Below are 25331 nucleotides of genomic sequence, written 5' to 3'. Positions count from 1 at the left end.
TGGTGTTTGTAAATAGGATCACAAGTCCGCATCTTGTACAGCAATTAACCACTAAGAATAATATATGCAGTGTATTATTTGTTGAAACTGTACTTCCGATTTGATTTGAAACTGTCTCATTGCTATATGTTTATCAATAAAACTGTATAAAAAAAAAAAGAAAAAAAAAAAAAGAAAAGAAACTTTTCTGAAGGTACCACATTAAACTTTAATAATACCTTCACGTTTATGGGGCTTTTAACTTTCCAAATTGCTTCCACATGTATTATCTCATTTCATGTCCTGTTGCAATGGAACTGCATCTGTTTTCAGGGCAAATTACAGTGACATCAATATCAAAATGTTGACAGGGACATTTCACAAATTATTACTTTGCAAAATGGAAGTATTCAACAAGAATGGGCCTGTTTAAAGATTAATTAAAAAGGGTTGAACTCTGAGGTTAAGATCCTGATACTTTCAACTGTGAGGTTTATTAGAATTAATTTGCCTGTTTTTTTGTTTCTCTCTCTCTCTCTCTCTCTCTCTCTCTCTCTCTCCCTCTCTCTCTCTCTCTCGTTATTCTTATTTGTGATGTTTTCTTCCTTCTCATTTTTCTCCAGGTGAGCCCCACCCCTGGGTGCATCCGGGCACTCATGAAGATGTTATACTGCCCTTACTGTCGAGGACTGCCCACTGTGAGACCCTGCAACAACTACTGCCTCAACGTCATGAAGGGCTGCTTGGCCAATCAGGCAGACCTGGACACCGAATGGAACCTTTTCATAGGTAAGAGCCATTGAAACAGGCCTGCTATCTGACAGATGAGAGTAGCAAGTATCATGACATTGAAAAGGCAGGTCAGAAAGGCAAAATAACTTCTATAAACTTCAAACAGATTTCAGCACATGATAAGCATTATTTTCCATTTTCCTTCTGCAAAGTAAGAAGGATTTTCTGTGTATTACAAAGGTTGGTTCTGTTAGAGGTGCCCGAGCTCTGTTCAGTTCGTCGGTCTCTCCAATGAAAATAACAAAAGCAATTGTTTTGAGGGTCACTGGTTCCTAAGAGAAGACCCAAGTTAGAAAAGAAAACTATAAAAAAAGTGGAAAGTATTCGTCTTCATTTATATAACCTTAATATAGCCACATACTTTAGAAAACAATTTCTTCCTTAAATTCTACATGACAATAGCTTAATATTTTGGGTAAAGCATGCAAATTTTTTATCTCACTTTGGGAAAACACAGACCTCAGGCACACAAGCTTGAAATAGCCTTCTAGTCTTCAGAAGACAGGAGGAAAAGAGATGGGGAGAAATTGGGGGAAACACTGTGAATCAGGCCTCTGTTGTTAGGTTGCAAAATCATTCAGGAGGTTTCACTGTCCAAAGAAATTTCCCAAATAGCTATCCAAGGATAAAAGGACAAATTTTATAGGCAGCCTTCTCCCAGGAAAATACATGGGCCTTGAAAGAGTAAATGTGTTTTCTTCCCCTCTGTCAAACGGCCTTCAAATAAAAGTACTTTCAATTGCATTTACCGCAATTACGGAGTGACAAGCAAGAGAGGTGAAAATAGCAGTGGCATTCGTCAGCCTCAGAGGGCCCGCGCCACTTATGCCAGCCTCTAACCAGAACACACAGGAAAGTCTGCTGACATGTAAAATTTGGGCAGGACAGCAAAAAGAACTAAATGTGTTAGAATACGGAACACCCTCAGCGCACTGCGCAGACACGCCCTAAGGGTACGTGCACTTCGGTAATGCGACTCATGGCTCACTGTTGTATTTTGTTTAAGAAGATCAGAGAAAATGCTTTTGACATGTATTTTTTAAAGGAGATGTTTTTAGCATGGCTAGATTGACTTGGAAGTCATCTAACAAAATCTCACAATCACTGCAGAGAGAATAAATTGTAATGCTATTCTCTCTCCCTTCAGTGGAAGGACGAAATCTGTTGGTAAGATCTCCAGTTCCATGATTTGAAAACTACAGGAGTTTTTACAAAGTTCTTGAGACGTTCTTCTTACTCAGAAAGGACCCAATTCTTTGCTAAGATTTTTGTTTGCTAAGATGTTTGGGGAAGATACAAATGAAAAATAAGAATAAATGTAACCTTATTTACTCTAGAAGATTTAGATTTGCTTTGGCAAAGAGAAGCAACCCCAACAATGCTAATAAAAATGAAATCCCTTCAAGGAGTCTAAAGTGATTAGTATATTTTTAAACTCCATTAAACCTCTGAAGCCATATAGATCGTTTATACATTTTGCCCCAATTCCTAACATTGTCTTTGTTCAGCCTGAAATTTATTGATAAAAATGGTCATGGGAATCTTGCTAAATAAAGCAGCACATGAGTAAGAACAAGGATGTGAGCTTCATAATTTATAAAGACAGCAGTGCCTTCTCACTGGCTTTCTTTCCCTCACTGCTATTGGCTATTTTGACTTAAATCCAACCCTTATACTTTCAGTCAGCTAATTTTATAAAAAGCCAATTAGATGTGAAATTAAATGCCTAAGAACATCACTTGTTTTACAAAACTCTTAATTTGCACACCCCCTTCCTGCTACCCCTTCCCACTCCTCTACCCAGGTGTTGGTCCCATCTTAACAAAAGGTGGAATTCCTTCTTCGACCCATGGTAATGCATTGCATCACAAGCCCTTTCTTCCTCTTCCTCTTTCTCTCCTTTTAGTAGACTTCATGGTCTCCAAGGAGATTCTGCTGCTGTGTCTTCTCTGGGTTTTACTGGGCATTGAGACCTAACCACAACACACTTGCAAAGCAAAATGTATCCATACTACTACGTGTTTGGGTGGTGTGGTGTGTGGGTTCACATGATTTATTACTGCAATTCCCTAAAAGTAAAAATGCCTTCAAGATGAGAGCGCAACAATTTTCACAAATGCAGTGGCAGAGATTAGTGTGCCAATCTTGCAAAAATTAAATGAAACAGCTTATTTCTAGATAGCACCTGCTATCACGACCCCTAGAGTCCAGCTTCTCAAGCAACTCTTCTGGCTGGGATACTTGGTGGTCTAAGTGCCTGCCTGGCAAGCACAAGACCCCAGATTCCATCCTCAGTACCACATGCTGTGCTGACCCCCACCATGTCAGCCACTGAAACCCAGCATGGTATTGCACATCTGGATTCTCAGCACTGTAGAGGTTCAGACAGGAGGATCACTCTGAGTCCGAGCTGCATAGTGAGACCCCATAGCAAATAAACAAATACATGTTTTAATAAATAAATAGATAAATAAAAAAAGAAACCTTTCACTCCTACTGCTGTTCCCTGCATTTGCCACCTCTGCCTGCGACAATACATCTTAGTCTGTACATTTTATGTATCTTTTCCTTTTTATTGGTTATGTTTCATTTTGTGTTCCTCTAAATATTACCAGTGGCATATAGACAACTACCAATAAAAATAGTCAGAAGCTGGGGATATGCCTCAGCGACCTTGTACTTGAAAAGCGCGAGGTCTTCAGTTCAACTCCTGGTATCACCAAAAAAAAAAGTTAAATTGGTGGAAATTTTTCATTGTCTTTACAATGCTGAGAATTAATTGAAAGTAATTAATCTCTTCTTAAAATGAAGTTAGCGTCTGGGTCATGCCCAAAGAAAGGCAGCTCATAAGTAAGGGGAAATGTGTTAAGTGTTCTAAAAACCTCCGTGGCATTTCGCTAGCTTCTGAAACTGTGTAGGTCATTTTTCGTTGCTTTCTTTTAATAGTAGAAAAACAAAGCCAGCCATCTATGCTGGATCCACAGCTTAGTCTCCTGCAGCAAGCTTAGCTCTAAGCCTAGCACAGGGGCAGTGCTCGAAAGATTATCAAGTAACTAGTGTAAGAAAAATGGAAAGCTCAGCTTTTATGACAACTTTGAAGAATACATTTGTGGATCCACAGTCAGGTCCTTAAAAAAGCCTCCGTCACTTCCAGCAGAAGCCAGAGAGAGCACAGGGGATGCCAAGTGCAGGACACAGCCCATCCTCTACTTGCTCAGTGTCCGAATGAGTGAGCACCCGAGCCAGTTGACCCAGAAAGAACAGGAGAGGGGACTCTGTCCTGTTTTCACTACTAGGAACTACGTAGTGGGAGTAAAACCTAATTTGGGATACTGGCAGTCTGGGCTTAAACACTTAGCCCAGATGTTTCTGCATGTTCATGTACAACTTTTTCCACCCACACTTCTGAATGTTGCCTAGAATGCAAAAGTGTTTTCTTGAAAAATATTTACATTAAATTAAGATTTCCTAGAGGGAAACAGTTTGGAGGCAGAGTTTCAGTAATTCCCGGTAGTTATTTTGCAAGTGTGCCTGGAAGCCAACACTCCACAGATAAGCAGTCTGTTGTGACAAGAGGTCATGTTGCAGGTTACATCCAGCTCAGGAACACAGAAGTCAGGGTTGAAATCACACTTATATGGGCCAGAATAAATCTTGCCTATATTTGAATGTCAAGGATATGTGAGAAGGCCTCCTCCAAACATCTGCTACCATCTAAGATTTTATAAATTACAAGGACTAAAGAAAGGTTTTGTTTGTTCGGGTTTTTCTGTTTGTTTGTTTGTTTGTTTGTTTATTACTGGGAATCAAACTCAGGACCTTGCACTTACCAGGCAGGCACTTGTGCTACTAAGCTTTATCCCCAGCCCCCTGAGAGAGTCACAAACAACCTTTAAAAAGAGGTTGCTTGCATGGAAAGACAAAGGTTGGTAAGACAAAAGGCACATATTGTATTTCTAATTTTTTATCACTAAATAGCTATAAGCTGCTTCTAATGGCAAATATAAACCTAAGACCTTAAGATGTTTATGTCCCAATTATGTAGTCTTTTGAAACAATCCTGGTGAATAAGACACTAATAATGTTAGTATATTAATTCAACTTGCTATACTGAGTAATCTAGACACACATTTTTGGCTGTTAGGGAATTTAATAGAGTTAAATAATAATGAATTCTGACAAAATGTTAGGAGGACAGGTATCTCCTCAACAAGGGCATTAACCCCAGCCTAGGGGCTAAAACAGCCCTGGCTCAGAGAGTATAAATTAAAATACTACATGTGATTATGTCAAATTAGCACTGTTAAACATAAACAATGTTGAATATTCCAGCACATATACTTGCTGTAATGTATCCCCCTTAGTATATCCAAGTCCTGTGACAATTTTAATAGGTCTAGCATGATCTGTTAGTGGTGTTTTAAATGCTCATCTGTTTTTCTTTTGAACATTTTCTATGATAAACTCATGACCACCATCACCATTGCCGCTGATCTGAGCTGAGAGATTTGGAAAGTTTCCACAATTCCACCAAGAAGAGTTTGAGTTCCTTGATTGATGAATGCTTTCTAGTCGAGATAAAAGCCAAAGTGGAAATCTGTCTTTCATGTAGACCTTGAGCACCCAAAGATTAGAGACCTGAAGGGTGTCATATTTCTGTGCTTTCTCGTTTTCAGAGTAACCAATTGTTAAATTTCATGTTCAGAGTCTTGACTGTTGTTATTCTTTTATTATTTTGTTTTGACACTTTTTTCATAAAAATACTAACAGTATAAGTGGAGCATCCCCAATCCAGAACTCTGAAATCTGAAATGTTCCAGAATCTGAAACTCATTGAATGTTGACATACACCACAGGTAGAAAATTCCAGACCTGACCTCCCAGGAGGATCAAAGCCACAACACAGAAACATACACAGTTTATTCAGCATCTCTTAAAGGAAGCCTTTCGCACTCCTTCACCTACCATAAACAAAATTCTTTCATGCACACAGTTATTAAAAATATCGCATTAAAAAAGAGAGTCCTAAGGCAGAAAACTGGCTAGAGTGAGGGTGTCACACATGAAAGCCAACGTGGGTGCCTCAGGTACTGCAGACCAGGAGAACTCACTGGGCCTGTGGTCCATTCATCCAGCACCTGTGTGGACCATGCTGGCTTCACTTGGCACTAGAGGACAGCAAAGGCCTCACCTGGGTGAAAACAATGCTCTGTTTCCATGGAATGGAATAAACAGTAATAACTAGGCAGAAAAAGTACAAGGGAGTAAGTAGAGAAGAGGCTACTCTATTTTACTTTGCGTGTCTATTCTTTTAATGGAAGGATGAGTAATTTAGTAATTTAAAAACCACATACTCCTGTTGTTAATGGACTCTATATGAACAGAAATGGCAGAAACAATCAGATAATGAACACCGTCCTTTCATTGTGACAGCTGTGTAAGTGGAAAATTATAGCCAGTTGCAAGGAAGCTGTGTTGGATCAGCACGCTGATGGTGTCATGTAGCAAATGACGATTTTGGTGCACAAGTGACTTTCTTAGAAATTACAAGAATTATTTATCTTCAAAGTAATTCATATGATTATTACTCTGCATTTGAGGAAAGCTGTTACGTATGCTTTGTTTGACATTTAAAAATATACACTTCTTGTTTGTAGTATGAAGATTCAGGTTTCCTTCTATAACACCTGCAAGACTGTGTGCTATAGCATTTCAGAAGGATATAAAAGAAACTCTTTCAATAATACAAATACGGTACTACTCTTTCAAAGACTTGCTCAAGCATGAAATTCTATAATGTAAATCTGATGTGAAGTATTTTAGCCACAGAGAATTCCATGGGAAGTGTGATAAGCACTCGGACTGGTTTCCCCTGAAATCCCACGTTATACAAAGCTCCAGGACCGAAGCATAGAAATTATTTGCTTTAAACTGAGGGAAAAGAGAAATTTGAGAATTGTCCTTAGCAGCCAGGGTTTGGGGCATCTTCATCTCTGCTTCATGTCACACAGGAGCCAACTCAGAAATAAAGCCCAGAAATACAGCTTTTAAACTAAGGAACAGGAACAAAGCAGCTATTTTAAAAATCTGATCTGTTAGTAAGAGGTCTTTGGCTTTTGTGCTTTCCTGAAAGACCTTTAGAAGACTAGATTTCCATCAGTTGAAATCGAATGCCACCTAATACTCTGTTTTCTTTTGTTTGTCATCAATTATTTTCCATTGCTTATCAGAATGTGTCGTGTACTGTGTTCTCCATGTAACACAGTGAGAATACATAAGCAGTGCTAATTATTCAATGAAAGCTATTTAAATTAAGGAATAAAGTGATTAGCTGGTGTCCCACTGGCTACCTTTGTTATCAGTTCCCAAGTTTAGAAAATGATATAAACTCTGCATATGTGAGGACATTTTATGTATTACAATAGAATGATGTAATGTGGCATAATGCACAGGCAATTCAGGGAAATAGAGACAGATTTTTTGGTTGTTGTTTTTTGATTGTTTGTTTGTTTATGTATTTGGTATGGGGTCTCACTGCACAGATTATTCTTAGACTCGTAATAATCCTCCTGTCTCAGCCTCCCCAGCACTGGGATTACAGGCATGTGCCACCATTCCTTGATGCAGTGGCCTGCTCAGCATGCCCAGAGGCAGGGCCGGCATAGCATTTGGTTCCAGTGATCAATCCCTGGCCTCTGCACGTGCCTAAGAAGGTGCTTAGTCTACTGAGTTATCTTGCTGACCTGAGGCAGATATGTTTTATTCTCTGAATACTTACTGATACTTGTCTTGGGACAGTAGTTCTAGGGCTGCCCAGGACAGCAATTTCTGTTCTGGATCAAGCAATATGTTCACAGAACAGACGAAGCAATGGCCATCAAATCTGAAATTACTCGATGCCATAATCAAGGATCCTAGGGTGTGTGTATTTAAGTCCTTTATCCCCATTTCCAAATCTTTTCCATCAGTCTATTTCTCATTCTCAGGTATTTAGTTCCTCTACAATTTCTACTTCTTATTCTACTTCTTATTACTACAAATTTGATCCTCTAAACTAGATTTTCAAGAGGAGAGCCATGGGATAGTATCATATGACATCATAGTAATTGAGGAAAAGATATTTGTGCAAGCACAGCCTTCATTAGAACACAAAAGGATTTCTTTCTAACTGCAAGTCCACTGAAATACCTTTATGCCTTACCGTACTCTCCAGTTCCTATGAGAAGTAACAGCACAATTTAGTTTATCAAGAGAAAGCAGAGTCCATAAAAATGATTCTATATAATTAGAAACTAACTTTGTAAATCTTGTTTTGATTTTAATTTATTATTTAATATTAATGTTTTATAGAGAGGAATAGTTTAATTGGATTGTTATAGTAAAAGTAATTTGTTTCTAGTGGTTGACATTTGATTCTAGTGATGTTGCTATTCTTCCTGTCAATTCACTTTTTCAAGTTCAAACCAACACAAGTTAGAATGTGTCAAGAAAAAGCACTTGATGATTTTGGTACAATTGAATGAAATAGATTCCAAAGTATTTAGAAACTCACATAGAAACCATTATTATACCCACTAGCCCAATGACATTTTTAGCAACTTCAATTTCATGAAAGAAGAGGAACATGTGGTACAAAAAATTGTTTTACCAACTGCAAATAAAAATTAGAAATAGAGCTAAAAAACACTGATTGTTAAAGAAAATGTTAAAACCATATCACTGTTTACACACAGCAAACTTACAAGTCTGTACTATTAGCCATAGTCACAGAGCCCTTCTGTGGTGACCAAGTTATAGAAAAAAGAATGGAGAGGCCTTCCAAGGCATTTAGATAAATCCAAAGGCCTGATTAGCAGCTAAAGTGAAAATCCTTATTTAAATTCCAGACAATACATTTGCATGTGGAAATGAAATTCTTCATTAAAATATCTTAATTGTTAGTGTCAAATGTTAGAACTTTACTTATTTTCCCATAAACGTAACATTTGCATAGATATTTCCTGAGTTGATACAAAAATTCTTTTATTTCATGATGTACTCAAGAGTAGAGCTAGTGATAGAGTCTTCCTCACTGAGTCGTTTTTTAAATGAATGTTCACTTTCCTCAGGCTTGTTTCTTTAGCAATTATGGAAGAGACTGCTTTTTCTTTGTGATCTTATTCACTTCATCCCATTGCTTTGTGACTTATTATGAACAACTCAGGAGCCAGAGGAGAAAGCCATGCTAGAAGTGGCCCTGTGATTTATTCTGATGGTTAAACGTATATTTTCATTTGTTGCTCAAAAGGGGCAAGAGGATCTGAATGCCCATGAGAGAAACTTTAAAACCTTCACTCTATATGAAAACTTTGAACTTGTAACTCATAAAAAAGTGTTATGTCTATAGATCCTTCATTAACTAGCAAGGAGAGAATTTAAATTAAAATACAGCATGAAATATTCCTTGTCCTTCAAATAACAGCTTAAATGCAAATCCCATGTGGAAAAGATATGTCAGCAATTTTTCTTTACGTGGATTTAAATAATTTGCTATGCTAAGAATTTCTTTTATTCCATATTTCACACTGATGAAATGAAAATAGGAAAAGCATTGAAAAGTGAGTAGTTGAATATAGGGCGTGGCCCACATGCAGATTTATCTCTGTGCATCACATCTTTATTCTTTGAGTGTCAGGAATCTTCCAGAAAGGTAACACTGATAATGAAATCTCAAGTAAGCCTTTGAGCATTCACCACCAAAATGCCAATACTCAGGAAATTAACTGATTTAATGAGAGGCCTCACATTTATGTCAGTGCACTAGGAGAGTGTGGGAGACAGCAGTGACCGCCCAGTGGTTAGATCCTCTGAGTGGCTATGGTTTCTCAGACCAAATGAATGAGCCAGTGACCCCCTCCCCCCGCCAACCTTGTCTCTGCCTCTGTCCTCATGGCTTCACACCAAGTCAAAAGTTTCTCCCAGAGGAAACAGGCTCACTCTTCCCTCCGAGAGTTCACTGGTTTCTGTAGAAAGATTTCTTAAAACTAGCTGCAACTGCCTGGTCAGGGCTACTGGAGCCCTTGCTGTTTTATTACTTACGCATGCGCCTTCTCTAAATTGGATACCACTGATTATAGCTACCTAAGATAGCTGAATATAAATATAGATAAATACCTTTAAAATAGTTTACTGCCCCAACTCTTCTGAGTTGGGCATAGTCATAGAAATCTAGTTCATGGTCCAAAACCTAGAAGTAGGACACAAGATAGTGAGAGGACTGAAATCATCAATAATCCTCAGAAAGTTATCTGGAATAGTCCTAAAAATTCCAGGACACAGTACTTTTCAGGATGTGGGCCAGGAATAGGAATTGGTTTTTAAACCAGGACTCCACAAATTCCCTTCAGTTGTGGCTGAATTTGATAGAAATTTGGTGACTCTGTTTAAAATATACAAGGCATGATCAAAAATTACAGCAAGTGTTCACATTTTTAAAAGATTGTTACAATAAAAGACATATTCTCATCCACCTCCCTGCCCCCCCAAAATACTCACTGATCCTATTGTTCTTGCCATTTTCTGAAGCAGTTCTGGAAGTTCCCTCTCCTGACCATGTTTAATTGTGCTGTTATGGCTGTCTCAGCACTCTGAATCATTTTAAAATATTTAGCTTTCATGATCGTTTTTGACTTCAGGGAAGAGATAAAAGTCTCCCAGTGCCAGATCTGGCGAGTGAAGCAAAGGAGAAGACCCCGTAAGGTTTTGACAAGCTTGCATTTCTGTGGGACAGCAGTCCACAGCAGTGTCCACCATATTTTGATCATACTCACAATGACACCAGAAAGGATTTCCAGAACTGGAAATTTTACACATTTCAGAAAGTTGCAGGAACAGTTAGCTAAGTGTGTTTGAATGAGCGGGGACTATATATTTTGAGGGGTGTTCATGGCAATGTGTCTTTTTATTATAATACATTTTTTAGAATGTACACATGTACCACATATTTTGGTCACTCCCAGTACCTAACATTACATTTTATTGCCTAAACTGCCCAAGTTTGTCCCTGGATGTTTCAAATTGTCAGACTACTCACTTGTAAACATGGTACTCACATTTATATATTCATAATATCCAAACTATGAAGGTTGTAAGAAACTATTCCTGCATTCCTGTGACTCTGTACCTCACTCGGAGAGCTTTAGGCCAATAACACTCATGCCTAATATTCATAAGACGCTGATTCTATAACAGGCTAGTCCTTACAGAACCCAGTAAGTAGCCAATAGGCTGAGCCTCCATTATGCAGATGGGCAAACTGAGCCCAGAGAGGTGCCCCATCCATGACAATATAACTGTAAGTTTCAGGGTCAGGCTGGCTTGCGTATTAGTCAGCTTCCCTGTTATAGGGAACAAAAACCTGGTATACGTAACTTAAAAGAGGAGATTCAATTTGGCTCATAGTGTCGGGGGGTTCAGTCTGTGATCTAAAGGCTCCAAGGCAGAAGCATCATGGTCCAAGGGCATGGCTGAGCAAAAAGTCCCCTCTTCATGGTGGCCAAGAAGCAGAGCTTAGGCAAGAACATCAGCAACAGATGTAACTTCCGAGGGTGTGGCCACGGCGAGTGCCTCCTCTGCATGGGCCCCGCTCCTGATGACACATTTATCTCCAAACATCAGTGGATGAAAGAAGTGATGAGTACAGGGCCTTGTGATCTACTCCTCCTTCCAGGAGTGTAATAATCCAGTCCAACTGGCAAGGATGCCTGCCCATCACAGTTTCAGAGCCTGGGTTCTTCACCACTGCACTAATTTTTACTTGGTGTTTAGGAAGAAACTTGTAGTCTCTGGCTACATGAGGGTATATTGCAGTGAGGAAGGAGTTGGTGCTCCTGCATTATTCAATAGGATTTTCTGGAGAATGGAAATGTTCTACGTCTTTGTTCTTCAGTGTAGCAGCTACTGCCACATTGGATCTTGGGTATTTGAAGTAAGTTTAGAAAGATTACTCAGCTGTCTTTTTTATTTATTTAAATTTTAACTAATGTAAATTTAATAACTGCTAGTTCTTGATCACTTAAAATGGGTAGGTAGTATACCTGGCAAACCAAATTTGTTATTTTTTTTTATTATTTTTCCTAATTTTATTTAAACTCTAGTGAACAAATAAAATCAGACAAGTTTAAGGTGTATAATGTAATGATTTGGTATGCACATACATTATAAATGATTAGGACAATTGTTTTTAATTAAGTTTTCAATCACTATTTTATAGGTACACTATCAGATTGCATAGATTTAGTTAATTAAAATTCTGATAGTTTTCAGGCCACGGCTCAGCATCAGAATATATCTGATTCTCTCCAAAACACACTTTGCATGCGTGTGTGTGTGCGCATTTGTGTGTGCATTTGTGTGTGTGTGTGTGTCCATGTGGTCAGTGTGCGTTTGTGATGGCCTAGGCACATTCTTGGTGAACATGAAAGAACTGATCCTGAGGCCTGAGAAAGCATACATTTTCAAAGAGGTAAAATGTGTTCTTTCACAGCAGAGTTTGAGTTTGATTAGGTGGCAAAGGAGTGGTTGAGAGTTCTAGCCCTTGGGCCACTGTGTGAGCTTGAATCCTGACTCCCCCATTTATGACTTATGTGATTCAGACACCAAAGGTTAACATTCAGAAATGTCCTCCTTCTCATCAACAGGTGGAGACAGTAAGTAGCTACCTCTCCACATTGTGAGGATTACACTAGATAGCATGTGTGAATCACCAAGGGATGAAGCCCGCCTTCAGAGGTGGCACCAAGGGCAGAAGCAGTATGGGTCCTGCTCAGGTGAATAACTTCTGAAGGTCAGAATAGGAAACCAGCAGGGTGTTTGAGCAGATACAAAAACAGCAGGGCCCAAAACATTTAAATCTAAGAGACAGCAACCAAAACAAATGGGAAACCAATGGAGAAGAAGCAAAGGACAAGCAACTGGAAAGAACTGAGGGGGTGCAATGAAAGTGATGCTGTTCCTCAGGCAGGAGGCTTCTTGTCTCTGTTTCTGGATTTGCCTTATTCCTGGGAGACAGGACTAATCCGAGCTGAGACAGCCATGCCTCTGCTCGGGTGAATAAGTGCTTGGCAACACTGGAGTGGGAGCAGAGGGGAGGTGGCTAAGAAAGCTGCAGTCTGCTCAGCAGTGATGAGAAACTAGCTGGACTGACCAGGCTCCCTTGCTGGTGTATCGTGGGAGGTAAGATCAGTAAGGACTGGCCTTGTGGGCGTGGGCATTAAAAGTCATACCAAAGATCTGATGCTTTTTCTTGTTGTAGGCAGCGACAAGCCACAGGGCTCTTTAGCCCAGGGAGTGACAGAATCTAAGTCTTAATCTGGCAGCTAAGCAAAGTATGGATTCAGATGAATGAGACTAGTGGCAGTGAGATCAGATAGGTCAGCGAAATGTGGTTCAAAAGAAGACAAGAAGACAGCAACCATGGTCGTGTTGCAGGTGAAATTTATAGGACTGCATGTTAGAGAGAGTCAACCAGGCATAGAGGAAAAGAAGGAGTAGACAGGGGTAAGCACCCAGGAGAAAGGCAGGGCTGTCAGTAAATAGAGGAGCTGGTTTGGGAATCATAAAAATAGATTTCCTTAATTGTTCAGGGCTTGTCATATTTAAGAAGCAGTACATGTGAATGCCCAATGGATGATGAAAGTATTAGCATGCTATATTCCTGGAATGTGAAACAGGAGGACACAAACCACTAAGCGGTCTCCATCGCCCAAAGAATTATGAGGCCCACTCCCCCACTCTACTCTGGCAATTGTGCCCAGAGTTCCCTCTCCTGTGCTGACACAGGTGCCTGCCTCTTCCCCTCCTGGGAAATCATGTTGTTGTCACCCCCAGATATTAAGCACTCAACAGCCTGAACATCAGTGTGTGCTCTCAGAGAGAGAATTTTCTCACACTCCCATACTCCTGCCCTAGAGTTCTGACTATCACACTGAGGCATTAAACACAGATACTACTATAAAACAAGAGAAAGAAAGAAGTTCCTGTAACCCAGCCTGGACAATGTATTTAAAGTATACCTTGAGTTGTTGTAGCCTTTTTATTCTTTTAGCCAATGAGTTTGGTTGTTAGTCTGAATGTACAATAACTAGCTTTATGAAAATTTACATGATAAATGAAGCTGATGGCAGCAAAGTGTGGGGGTATAGGAGGGAAAAATGAGGTGTGTTCTGTGCATGTACTACTTCCCAGAAGGAATATGATCATTCTGTGATGAAGCACGTACAAATAAATATTTTAAAAATTGAGGCATGGAATTTGCTTATTTTACAAAAAAATAAATAAAAATCCTCCCAGGGCATTTATCCCTTCACTGGCAAGAAAGTATGTACCAGAAAATAGCCCCTCGCTTCACAGCGTGCCCTGGGGCACAACTGTCCCCAAAGAAAACTAGACAAGTAAAGATCAATGGCATCTATTCATTGGTTTCTGGATGTCGAGTCCTCCAAGGAATAACAAACATACGTGATGTAACTTTTGCAATGTGCTGTTTGAAGGAGCAGTGAGTTTTTTCAAATTTCATTTTTGCCAAGTTACTGATTTAAGAATGCCCTAGAGTATAAATTATTTCTCCAAACCTCTGTAGTGACTTTTGTCAAATGCATTCTGCTTAGCCCATTAAAGGTGAAAACCATGAAATATTATTTGATTTGTAACCCTAGAAAAAGCCCTAAAACCACCTGTCCCTCTTTGGAAAGCTGCCAGGACAAAGTGAGAGGAAAGGTCAGGGCTGAGAACAATAGTAAGAGCACAATAATAAGAGTAGAATGGGGCTCAGATCTCAGGGCGAGCCTAGGGGCTGCATTCTGTCTTTTAGTCTTTTCAGGAGGATTTGTGTTTATTTTTCTCAAACTACATGAGCATTTGGATATTGAGATCAGTATTTCAAATCATTTAATAGTGGTTGCGCAATATTAAAACTATGATAACAAATTGTCTTATGTAATTATATATTATAATTCCTTCGACTTCAACTTGTAGTTTAGTTTCAGGATTATTTAATGCTCACATGGAAGTTGCAAATGTTAAAATCCTATTTTTTGCTTGCCTCTAGATTTTCAAAAATCCCCTTATTTCTGCTCCACCAAACACAAATTCCCATCTATTTTAGTCAGTGACCACTGACCCTCAAATTGCTGTTCATGATAAATGTATTAAATCAATGTTTCCAAACTTACATTTTTAGAAATATAGGCATAATAGTTAGGAAATGCAAAATGATAAAGTACACTCCATTCACCTAATTGACAACAACATGAAAGTCAAATTGAAATCTGAAACTTCTTTTTTTTAAGATTAATTTTATTGAGAAACAAATACCAATGAGACAGTTTCAAAACTGAATAGTAGGACAGTTTTGATAATTAATACATTGCATATTGTTGTCTTCGTAGTGGTTATTCATAGTACAAGATGCAAACATGATATCCTGTCCAAACACCATTAGTACAAATCTTTCTTAATCTAGCAGAGAACATCTTCGTTTTCAGAAGCTTATGCAGCAGCTTGGAAAATTCCCCTGCTCCCTGGGGGCTTCACCTTACAGGGCAGGCTCAGGAACCTGTACTATTTGAGAGTTCCAGGACACCCATATCCATCTACTGCCCCCAGCAAGCACTGGGGCCTTAGTTGTAGATGCTGACTTGATTTCATTAGATAACTGTTATCTGCTAGGTAAATATGACAGATTTTTATTTTATAGTTTAAGGAATAAGTCTTAATTACTATGTCATTTTTGCTTAGTGTGTTTCTCTGTTTCACTTAGAAATCTGAACTTTCTCTTGAACATACACAATTATTTTTAATGATCATTTTAAAAGACTTTTAACTTTTAACCAAGCGCTTATCTGAATGAATAAAATTCTAAATTAAAAGATTCTTACCAGAGGTTTAATATATACACATTAAAGCTTGTTTTATGGGCTTTATATATCAGGGAATAAGATAGAGAAGTACCTTTACAAGTGGGTGTTCTGTACGCTTGATCTGGCTGAAATCAAATTATGTTTTAACATTTACTTTGAAATAATTTTCAAATTATATAATAGCTTCAAGAATTGTCCAGAGTTCACATATACCTATCTCGCACCTTATCCTAAGTATAATATCATACATACATAATCACAATAAGGAAAACTAGAAAATTAACATTGGGTTTATGTCAGCATCGTAGGAGGCAGTGAGTTTGTTACAAAAGCAAATTTAGGGCTGGAGGGACAGCTCAGCAGTTTAAGTGCCTGCCTGGTAAACACCCTAACACCTCCTGCCATGCCAGCACCGCACCACGCCAGCCAGCAGAACTGGGCATGGTGGCACCTACCTGCAATCCCAGTGCTGGGGAGGCTGAGACAAGAGGATAACTACAAGTTTGAGTTGTGTAGTGAGACCCTGTTTCCAAAGGGGGGAAAAAAGCCAATTCAGCCCCTCTGGCCTCCTCCCGCTGCATCTATGATGCATTCTGCCATGATATGACGCAGCCCAAAGGCCCTCACCAGAGGCAGCCCTCGAGCTTGGCTTCCAGCCTCCAGGTCCCAGGGCCCCAGCTTCTACCTTTCATATGATGCCGCTTCAGAAATCAAAGTAAAGCAGAGAGACCTGTGAGAGCTACACTGAGACCGGTTCCTCACCAGCGTTTCCCTCTGCTGCTCGCACCCGGGAGAGAGACTTGCCCGTGGCAGCTAATACCATCATGTTTCCGTAATGATGGCTTTATACTTCCCTCTCTTTGTCTACATAGGTTAACTGGAATCCTTGCTCCTCCACTGAATCTTCTCCTTCCCAATTACGTATTTATTTCCTTAATTATGTCACCGTGAACTCATGAATATTTTATTCTGAGGGTACAGTCCAATAATATCATCATTGTGCTGCTGGCCACAAGGTTCCATCGGTGCCCTGGGGGGCTCGCTGCAGCCAGGTCCACTTCATGCCAGGGGCCTCTTACTTTCTGGGGCACATTCTCATTTCTGCCACCACACGCTCTTCCATGATCTTCCTGTCATTTTTCTACTCCAGTTCTGGAATTTACTTCCACAGAGCTCCAGTTTCACTTACTGGAGAACAACATAGAAACCATATGGGCTCGCTGCTCCTGGACTGTCAGTGTTATCAGAGTCTCTATGCAAACAGAGCTTGGAAATGTGTGTACGTATGTCACTCCACAAGCACGTCCATCAGTTCACTCACAAAGGTCACTCTAGTCTTCTTTCTTTTCTCATCTGCAGTATGTTTTTCTAACAATGACTGACCCTCATGATTTATAATATATTAACACATTTCCTCAGTGATATGAAATTTATATTCATACATGTAAATGAGAGTTGTTAGGACATTTTCCTTCCAAAAACATACTTTCTAGCTAGAGTATAGTGGGGGAGTACAGGTTGTTTTGCCTTTAATGTTGCATATCCAGTCAAAATATAGCATGTTGAAGTCACTAAAGAAGTTCTTTTCCTTCCCATCTTCTTCAATTCCTTCTTCTTTATTGGTAATTGAAGTAGATTTACATTTGCTGTACATATTTCATTGTTCTCCTATTGTCTACCTTAACTCTTTATTTTTTCTTTGTTTCTTTCTTTTAGAGACATATGTGAACTATTACTATAGCTCTAACAGTGAAAACTATAAAAATTGTATTCTTACATATTTTTATAAATTATATTTTAAAATTATACTTTTTACAAGTATCATTCTCTCCTTACCCAAACTAACTCACACAACCCCTTATTCTTTCTCCCCTTTTACGAGCCACCACCTGCAGATTAATTGGTCTCTTTAGTTTCTGGTTTATCTTTTCTATGTTTTTGTACAAATGAGCAAAGAAATGTGAACTTTCTTATATTCACTTTTTGAACAGTGAGAATAGCGTAGCACCCCTGTTCTACCACCATTTGCTGTTTTCACCTAAATGTGAAGATCAGTAAGAGAGATCTTCCTCACAGCTGTGTAATGCTCCTTTGTTGGAACTAAGTGATCAATATTGTTTTTATCACAAATAATGTGACAGCGATTAGCTTAATAAATACTTTGTATTGTTAGGGTGTATTTTAGAGTAATTTTCTACAAGTGAATTGCTGCATCAAAAGCTAAGTGCGTGGATGATGTTGTTAGATAGTAACATCTTTTCTCCAGGTTTACAACAACCTGCTTTCTCACCAGCCACGTGCAAACATGTCTATTTTCCCCAGATTTCTACAACAGAAGTTATTATCAGGGTTTCTAATTTTTTCTAGTCTGATAAATGACAAATGGTGGAAATTTTTTAATTTAATTCTTCTCATAGTCATTTTAACCACTGTCCCCTGGGTCTTGGAATTGAACCAGGACTTATATATTAAATTACATGCTGAGGTCTTTTGAAAAATTTTTGGCAATGAATCTTGATGAATCTTGAGATGTCTGTAAGTTGTCCAAGCTGGGCTTGAACTTCTGATCCTTCTGCCTCAGCCTTGCAGAATATTGGGATTATAGGCACATATGACCAGGGTCAGCTAATCATTTTGCTAGTATTAACTAAATTGCTGAGAGCTTTTCTCTTCCCACTTATCTTTAGTATATTTATAAGGATATTTTTCATCTAAGTTATTCTAAAATAACTCAGACAGCTTCCTAATACTAAGTGTATGAGTGAGATACACATTAAATTATGAATAGCCTGTTGTGGCAGCAGATAAGAACAGGTAGGCCTGTCATTAAATGGTGTTTTTGAGTGTTAGGAAACAGTGCCATTGTTTTCTAATCGCTCGTGTTGTATCCAGATTCATCACAAATATTTTCCTATCATAGGATTCTGTGAAATAAGTCTGAGCATATGAAGAGGACTGTAATTACAGCAATTATGGCAAAGTAATTTACTGATTGTATAAATTGAGCAGATTTCAAATAGAGTAGATAGGCCATAAAAAGCAAGCAGGATACCAAAAATAAATATTTGGGGAATAGGAAATTGCTTATTAAATGCACATACCAAATATAAATGTTTTGCTAACGTTTATATAATTTAGCTCCTTAGAACCTAAAGACATAATTTCTTTTTGATTTAAAAAAATTAGATAGATGCCAAAATGACCAAGTGTTTGTGGACAGCATTTCTCCTCTGGCCCATCTGGTAGTATAAAACACTAACCTGAAAACCTGTGCTTTGTTATAACTGAGTTACCATAAATCAGGACAATGTAGCCTGTGGAATTTAGAAATAATAAATAGGTAGCTAAATTTACAAGTCAATGCTACCTAAATTTAGTAATAGGTAGAGCCCATTAGGGAATGAGCCTATACAGTGAGAATATTTAAAATAAGTAGAGAACTAGAATGGAGAAGACACAGAGCTTGCTTTTAGATAAACTTAAAATGTGACCCAAATTTGATCACATAGTTGTATAGAAATCGGCAGCTTCAAATGACAATATACTATCTAGGAAAACAGCCCTACCTGCACATAGTCTATCTGCCACAACCACTCCTACATCTCCTCCTCCAGCAAAACTTCCTGTAAGCCCTATTTCAGGAAATAATGCCAGTGGCTTTAAGGATAGTAACAACAATACACTTTTTCACACAGTATTTTATTTAACCACCAAAACAATCCAAGCACAGGTGCATTTATTGTTCCCACTTACAGAGGAGGAGAGTGAGTCAGAGAGGTCGAGATCGTATTTTCAGTGGGGGCAAGACAAGGACACACTGCAGGTTGGTCGGACAAAAAGAATGTTTTCACCAGTAGCCTGCATTTCCAGCAGCTCTGCCCTCCACGCAGAGGGCTGCCAAAGGGAATGGATCCACCCTGAGTCACAGTCCTAGACAAACTGATCCTCAACTCCGACTAATAGCAATAAGCAGGAAGTCACTTTTTATCGGCTCTTGATCAAAAATAAACTTTTACAGCATGTTACACACAGCTGTTCATTCTTCCCATTCGATTCTAAGATGTTTTTCAATTACAGGACCCGGGCTCGAGTCACATTTTTTGAATGTTAGAAGTAGAATTGCTTTTACAAAACTATGCTCTGGAGTGTTACTGGATTCTTTGGTGGAAAGGTCTTATAGGATTCATCTGGGTGAACTCCCTACTGGGCTTGTACAAACTCGTCCAGTGTTTCAATGCACAATGCAAGATGCCTTTTAAAGGATTTAGGGAAGAGTTAGGAAAAATCTAGTTCTCAGGCAACTGACTTGCCTTAATCTGTTGGGAAATACATTTAATCTTAAATAATCCTTCATCCTTCCATGCTTTAAACCGTGTAACAGTCAACACAGAGCACCTCCATTTTTTTATAACATGAAATTTGTATTTTTCTATCTTATTCCTGGAGTCATCTCATTTTCTACTTCTCTCTCTCTCTCTCTCTCTCTCTCTCTCTCTCTCTCTCTCTCTCTCTCTCTCTGTGTATCAGGGATCTAACTCAAAACCTTGTCCTTTCCAGGCTCGTGCTGCTGAGCTATATCCCCAGGCCTGATCATTTTCTACTTTTCTGTATTTGTCTTTTGCTATATTCTTTTGCGGACTTTCTGTTTAGTATGTAAGTCCAGTTTTCAGTGCACTTTCACTGAAGCGGACCTGCTCTCCTGCCTTTGGGCAGGTTGCTGAAGATATCACAATCTTGCTCCATTAGTTAATGAAGTAGCTACCTCTCTTAGTTGTCATGCCTGGCAAGGTGTGTAAAGTGACAATTTTGCAGGAAGTAGTAGCTATGGTTAGCCACCACTGAGAAGTCTGAATACTGTAATTCATAAAAACAAAAATAACATAAATTCTGCAGTGGTTTTTATGGATCTTGACTATAATACCATTATGGAGGGTCCAGGGAGATGGCTCAGTGGAATAAGTGCTTCCCTGGCAAGTGCAAGGGCCTGAGTTCAATCCCTGGTTTTACAAAAAAAAAAAAAAAAAAAAAAAAAAACCTGATTGTAATATTATGATTGAAAAAAATCTAATTAAGACCCGAAGAGCGAGTTTCTCTATTTCTGAGCACTTAATAGGTTCGCCTTACTTTGATGGTAGACATTTTTTTTCAGGTATGAAATGTCTTTATTTGAAAGAATTAAAGAAATTAAGTAGATGTTCTGGTACACTTTATAGAAAAGGTTATGGAAGCCCCAACATGCTTGCGCTGCCTTGGTGACATTAGTTCTCATTGTCACCGTCCCCCAGGGTATGCTTATCAAAGAGGTACTCAGTCATGCCTGGCTCGGGGGCTCCCATCTTGCGCAGGTTGGTTGGTGGTCAACCAGCTCTTTGATGGCCTTCACCTGCTCATCCAGGTAGTGCGTCTCGGTGAAGTCACACAGATGAGGGTCATTCTTATCAATGACCAGCTTGGGCAGCTCCCGGAGGGACTGATTCACACTCTTCCCAAGCGCAGCACGCACTCCATCGAGTTCAGCCCATTCTCCCAGTCATCACGGTCTGGTTTCTTGATATCCTGAAGGAAGATCCCGCCACCGCGCTGGTTCTGCATCTTCACCAATTTCTCCGCGTGTTCTCTCTCCTTGTGAGATTGCTGAAGAAAGTATTTGGCGAAGTTCTTCAAAGCCACGTCATTGCGCCCAGAGTAGTAAGACATGGACAGGTAGACGTAGGAGGCGTAGAGCTCCAGGTCGATCTGGCGGTTGATAGCGGCCTCGGGGTCCTGGCGCTAGTTCTGGTGCACCCGCAAGGGCGGGCGAGGCTGGGCTGCAGGAGCGGAGCAGGCAGCGGCGAGGGCCGGCAAGGGCCGGGCTCCGTTCAAGCACTGCTGAAGCAGGAGGCTGCGGCGACACTCAGCAGAGAACCAGCAGAAATTGTTTTAATGGATGAATATTTTTGAATAATGTCGAAGACCAGTAAGATAAAGAAACTGAAGGAATAACTAGAATCCACAAATTTACATATAACATGTGAACAATTAAATATTCCTAAAATACTTAGGTGCATTTTTTTTCTCACTGTGCTGAGATGCAGGTGAACAGAGTGGTGCTGAGCTTTTATTCAAAGCTGGCTTGCTGAATACACTACATCAAAAATAAGCTCATAACCATGCAACTGTCCGAAAGACCCTTTTTCTTGCTTTTTGATATCCTAGTGTTTTCCTTTCCAGGAAGGAACAAGAAATTGCTTAATTACTTGCACTCTGTGATCATTTACTACAAAAGCCAACAAGGAAAAAGAAGAAAAAAGTATGTAAAAATATGAAAGATCTTAGTAACCCAGCTATAACAAGCAATACACAATGGCTTTAGTAATAATGTGGGTTGAGATATTGCCACTTAAATTTGCAAATGTGGCTGGGCATGTGCCAGTGTAGTAACTACAAACACTCATTATATTATGTAAAACTGTTTTGCAAGAGGTAAGTGATCTTTGCCAAGCAGATTGGATCGATATGACTTGAAGGGTTTTTTTAAATTAGCATACCAGATAACAGTAAAACATCGAGGCTGCATATTTATCTAACATACTGTTTACCAACATTTCTTTATTTAATTCTCAGCAACTCCAAAACTAGCCAACATTGTGAGTTCAAGTGTTTGCCTAAATCACACAGCATCTGACTCTCAATCTGCAATTGGCTGCCAAGTTCCAAATTTTAAAACTTCGCAAAATAAACATGTAGTTCACAGATTTATTTCAAATATGAAAGGAAATCACACTTTTCAAAACTAGTTTAATTTTTCTCCTCAAGAAAAAGCACTTCTTAAAAAATTTTAACATATGATAAAAATATTTTCATGCCTGGTGTGGTGGCACATGCCTGCAATCCCAGTACTTGTGAGGCTGAGGCAGGAGGAGCACTATGATTTTGTGGCTAGTCTCAACTACAGTGAATTCAAGGCCATCCTGAACTGCACAGGAAAAACCAATCTCTCTGTCTCTGTCTCTGTCTCTGTCTCTCTCTCTCTCTCTCTCTCTCTATATATATATATATATATATATATTCATAATATCATTATGCTGTATTATAATATATAATATACACATTATAGAAGAAATGATAAATGTTCATTTGGTTAGCATCGCTGTAGGAAGAGAAAGATATGAGAGCTGCATGTAGCAAATATCAATGAAAGAGAAAGGAAGAGTTGTGGAGCCCTTTTGTAACTTTAGGCCCCAAAATATAGGAAAGGTCTGTGGCAAGAAAAACATAAGTGTTAAGTATAAGAATGAGGAATTACACATATATTTTGTAGTCTCAGGAAGAATCACAAGGATGAAATGGTAATGTCAAAAATAGCAGTTTGATTAAGAAGTGGCATTGATTTTCCCATAATACTGCAGGCACAGAAATTAGAAACCAGGACAAATGAAATTAGTGTTGGGTGACATAGGAAAAGCGTGAGTTGCAAAAAAAAAAGCAAAAATCAATTTAGGATGGACATCAATGGTCAATAGCTTTCTCTTTGAGGGATATTCAACCATCAGCTTTATTTTTAAACAGAATAACAAAAACCAATAAAAACAATACAGAATTTCAAAACAAGATGATGGAAAATTAACAATGGTTATTTTTATTGCATATTGTTATCTTCAGTGTAGCTGCTGAGGTTACCAGGTGGAGGCACGCAAAACTGATCGAACAACATAAGCACTAACTGTTCCTTTTAGTGAACGAATAGAAATCGATAGTTCAATTATCTTAGATATATATAATCTTCTCCTTCCTTCTTTTCTCCTTTTCCTTATCCCAGTTGTTCTCTTCTTCTGAGCAGTTTCTTTCCCTTTCACTGTATCTATTGTACCTTTTGGATCTTACTGACTCAGTTTCCTACACTAGGGAGACAACAGCATGTTTGCACATGTGGGTCTGATTTATTTCACTTATAAGTATGGTCTCTAGTTGCATCCATTTACCTTTGAAAATCTCAAGTTTATCTTTCTTTATAGCTGAGTAGTACTCACCAATCAGTTTTTGAGGAACTCATTAACTAACCAAATCCTCATTAGCCATTTCCTTTAAGCATGGGCAGTGGGATAAAATAAAAAAAAAAAAAAGGAAAAAAAAATCTCACCATCAAGAACCCAGAGCTCCATAGGATGCTAGGTAAAAAACGCAGTTTGTTCTGGCACTAGGCAGAGGCCTGAGTCCGCAGCACACGTTGAAGGTGGGTGAGTCAGAGAGGGAGGGGAACGTAGATGACAGCATGCAGATCTGACTTCTCACTTGACCTCTGCTACTTTCATTCTAGCCTTTTCTGACCCTGGATCTGTGGCAGTTAGAATGTTCTAGAATGGCACAGATTCTTGCGCTCTGTCAGGCTACTTTTGGGAGCTATTTCCCCAGTGTCTTTGTCCTCTCTGATCCTGTCTGGCCAGTATGTCTGAAGAAGGGCATCATGATCACTGTGGCCTTATGACCTCCCTTACCCTGACAGAAGGTGCTACCTATCACAGACTAGTTGCTAATTATGAACAATAGTCAGCTGATGGAAGACTGGCTTGGATGGGTTGAAGACATCCCACATACTAAGGTAATAACATGCTACATGTTTGTCTAACTTACCTGCACTCTGACTGAGAAAATGAGATATGTAATCAAAAGCCATCAGTTCTCTTCCAGCTGTTTAATATTCATTGTCCCTTTCCACCCCCCAAACCCTGCAGGCTTATTATTGCATCAGAAGTGGCCCCAGTTTCCTCCTCTACCTTCAGTGTTCACATAGTGGCTTCCCTTGGGCTCGTGACATTTTCACTGAACACCGTACCTCAGTAAGGCTTTCTCCTGTTACTTGCTTTAACATTTTACCCACCCTTCCCTTAGTCACTTCTATTCTGTTAATTTCTGTTGGGATATTTTTAGTCCATATCACCAACTGGCAATTTTGTTTTCATCTATCCCCAGCTACATCCTCAGGAATAATTCCTAATGCAGAGAGAATAATAAATAGACATTTAAAATAAGTTAATGAGTAAAAGATAATGTTACCTTTACTTCTCTATACTGTGGATTTAATAATATGTCCTTCCTATCTTAAAAATTATTGTGAAAATTAATGGAGATTATTAGGTGTTTTTTGACAAGTTTGTAGCATTTCCCACCATATCTTCAGTGCAGTCATCACCAGCGCCATCATCAGTGCTAGATGCCGTTCTGCATCATTATCATATTTTTCATCCAGTGGACATCCTAGGACTTCTATCTCTAAACTTTTGGAGACAGGGATAGGTTTGGTGGAAAACAATTTTTCCGCAGACTAGGAGTGGGGATAGCTTTACGTTGCATTACATTTTTGTTCACTTTATTTCTACTATTATACAGTATGTAATGGAATAATTATGCAACTCACCATAATTCAGAGCCAGATGTAGCCCTGATCTTGTTTTCCTGCAAGTAAATGGTTCCATCTAGGAATAACGGGGGACAGTGACATTGGAAGTATTTTGCTTATGACCAGTTTGCTCCATAACCTCACTTTGGTTGCTGTCATTACAGAAAACACTGCTCCACAAAAACAGTCCTTTGGAAATAGAAACAAGATTTCAGTGCTGCTGTGGTGACCCCAGATTATTCCCACTTTTGGCTTTCACCCAGGACCTGTGGAGATCTGACATTGTC

At 39.1% G+C, this 25331-nt stretch overlaps 1 protein-coding gene and 1 pseudogene across 1 annotated transcript in view; one reads left to right on the top strand and one right to left on the bottom strand.

Moving 5' to 3' along the window:
- The window catches only part of Gpc6 (glypican 6), a 1221089-nt gene that overhangs the window by 846910 nt on the left and 348848 nt on the right, over nt 1-25331 (top strand). The window contains exon 4 of the mRNA XM_004626257.2: nt 603-768. Coding sequence (XP_004626314.1) covers nt 603-768 — 166 coding nt within the window. The remainder of the gene's footprint in view (nt 1-602; nt 769-25331) is intronic.
- The window catches only part of LOC105741467, a 236009-nt pseudogene continuing 231604 nt past the window's right edge, over nt 20927-25331 (bottom strand).

Source organism: Octodon degus, unplaced genomic scaffold (genome assembly GCF_000260255.1).
Source record: "Octodon degus isolate 3935 unplaced genomic scaffold, OctDeg1.0 scaffold00013, whole genome shotgun sequence".
Taxonomy (NCBI): domain Eukaryota; kingdom Metazoa; phylum Chordata; class Mammalia; order Rodentia; family Octodontidae; genus Octodon; species Octodon degus.
Note: the sequence above shows the minus strand (reverse complement) of the source record. Positions and strands in the feature narration are given on the sequence as shown.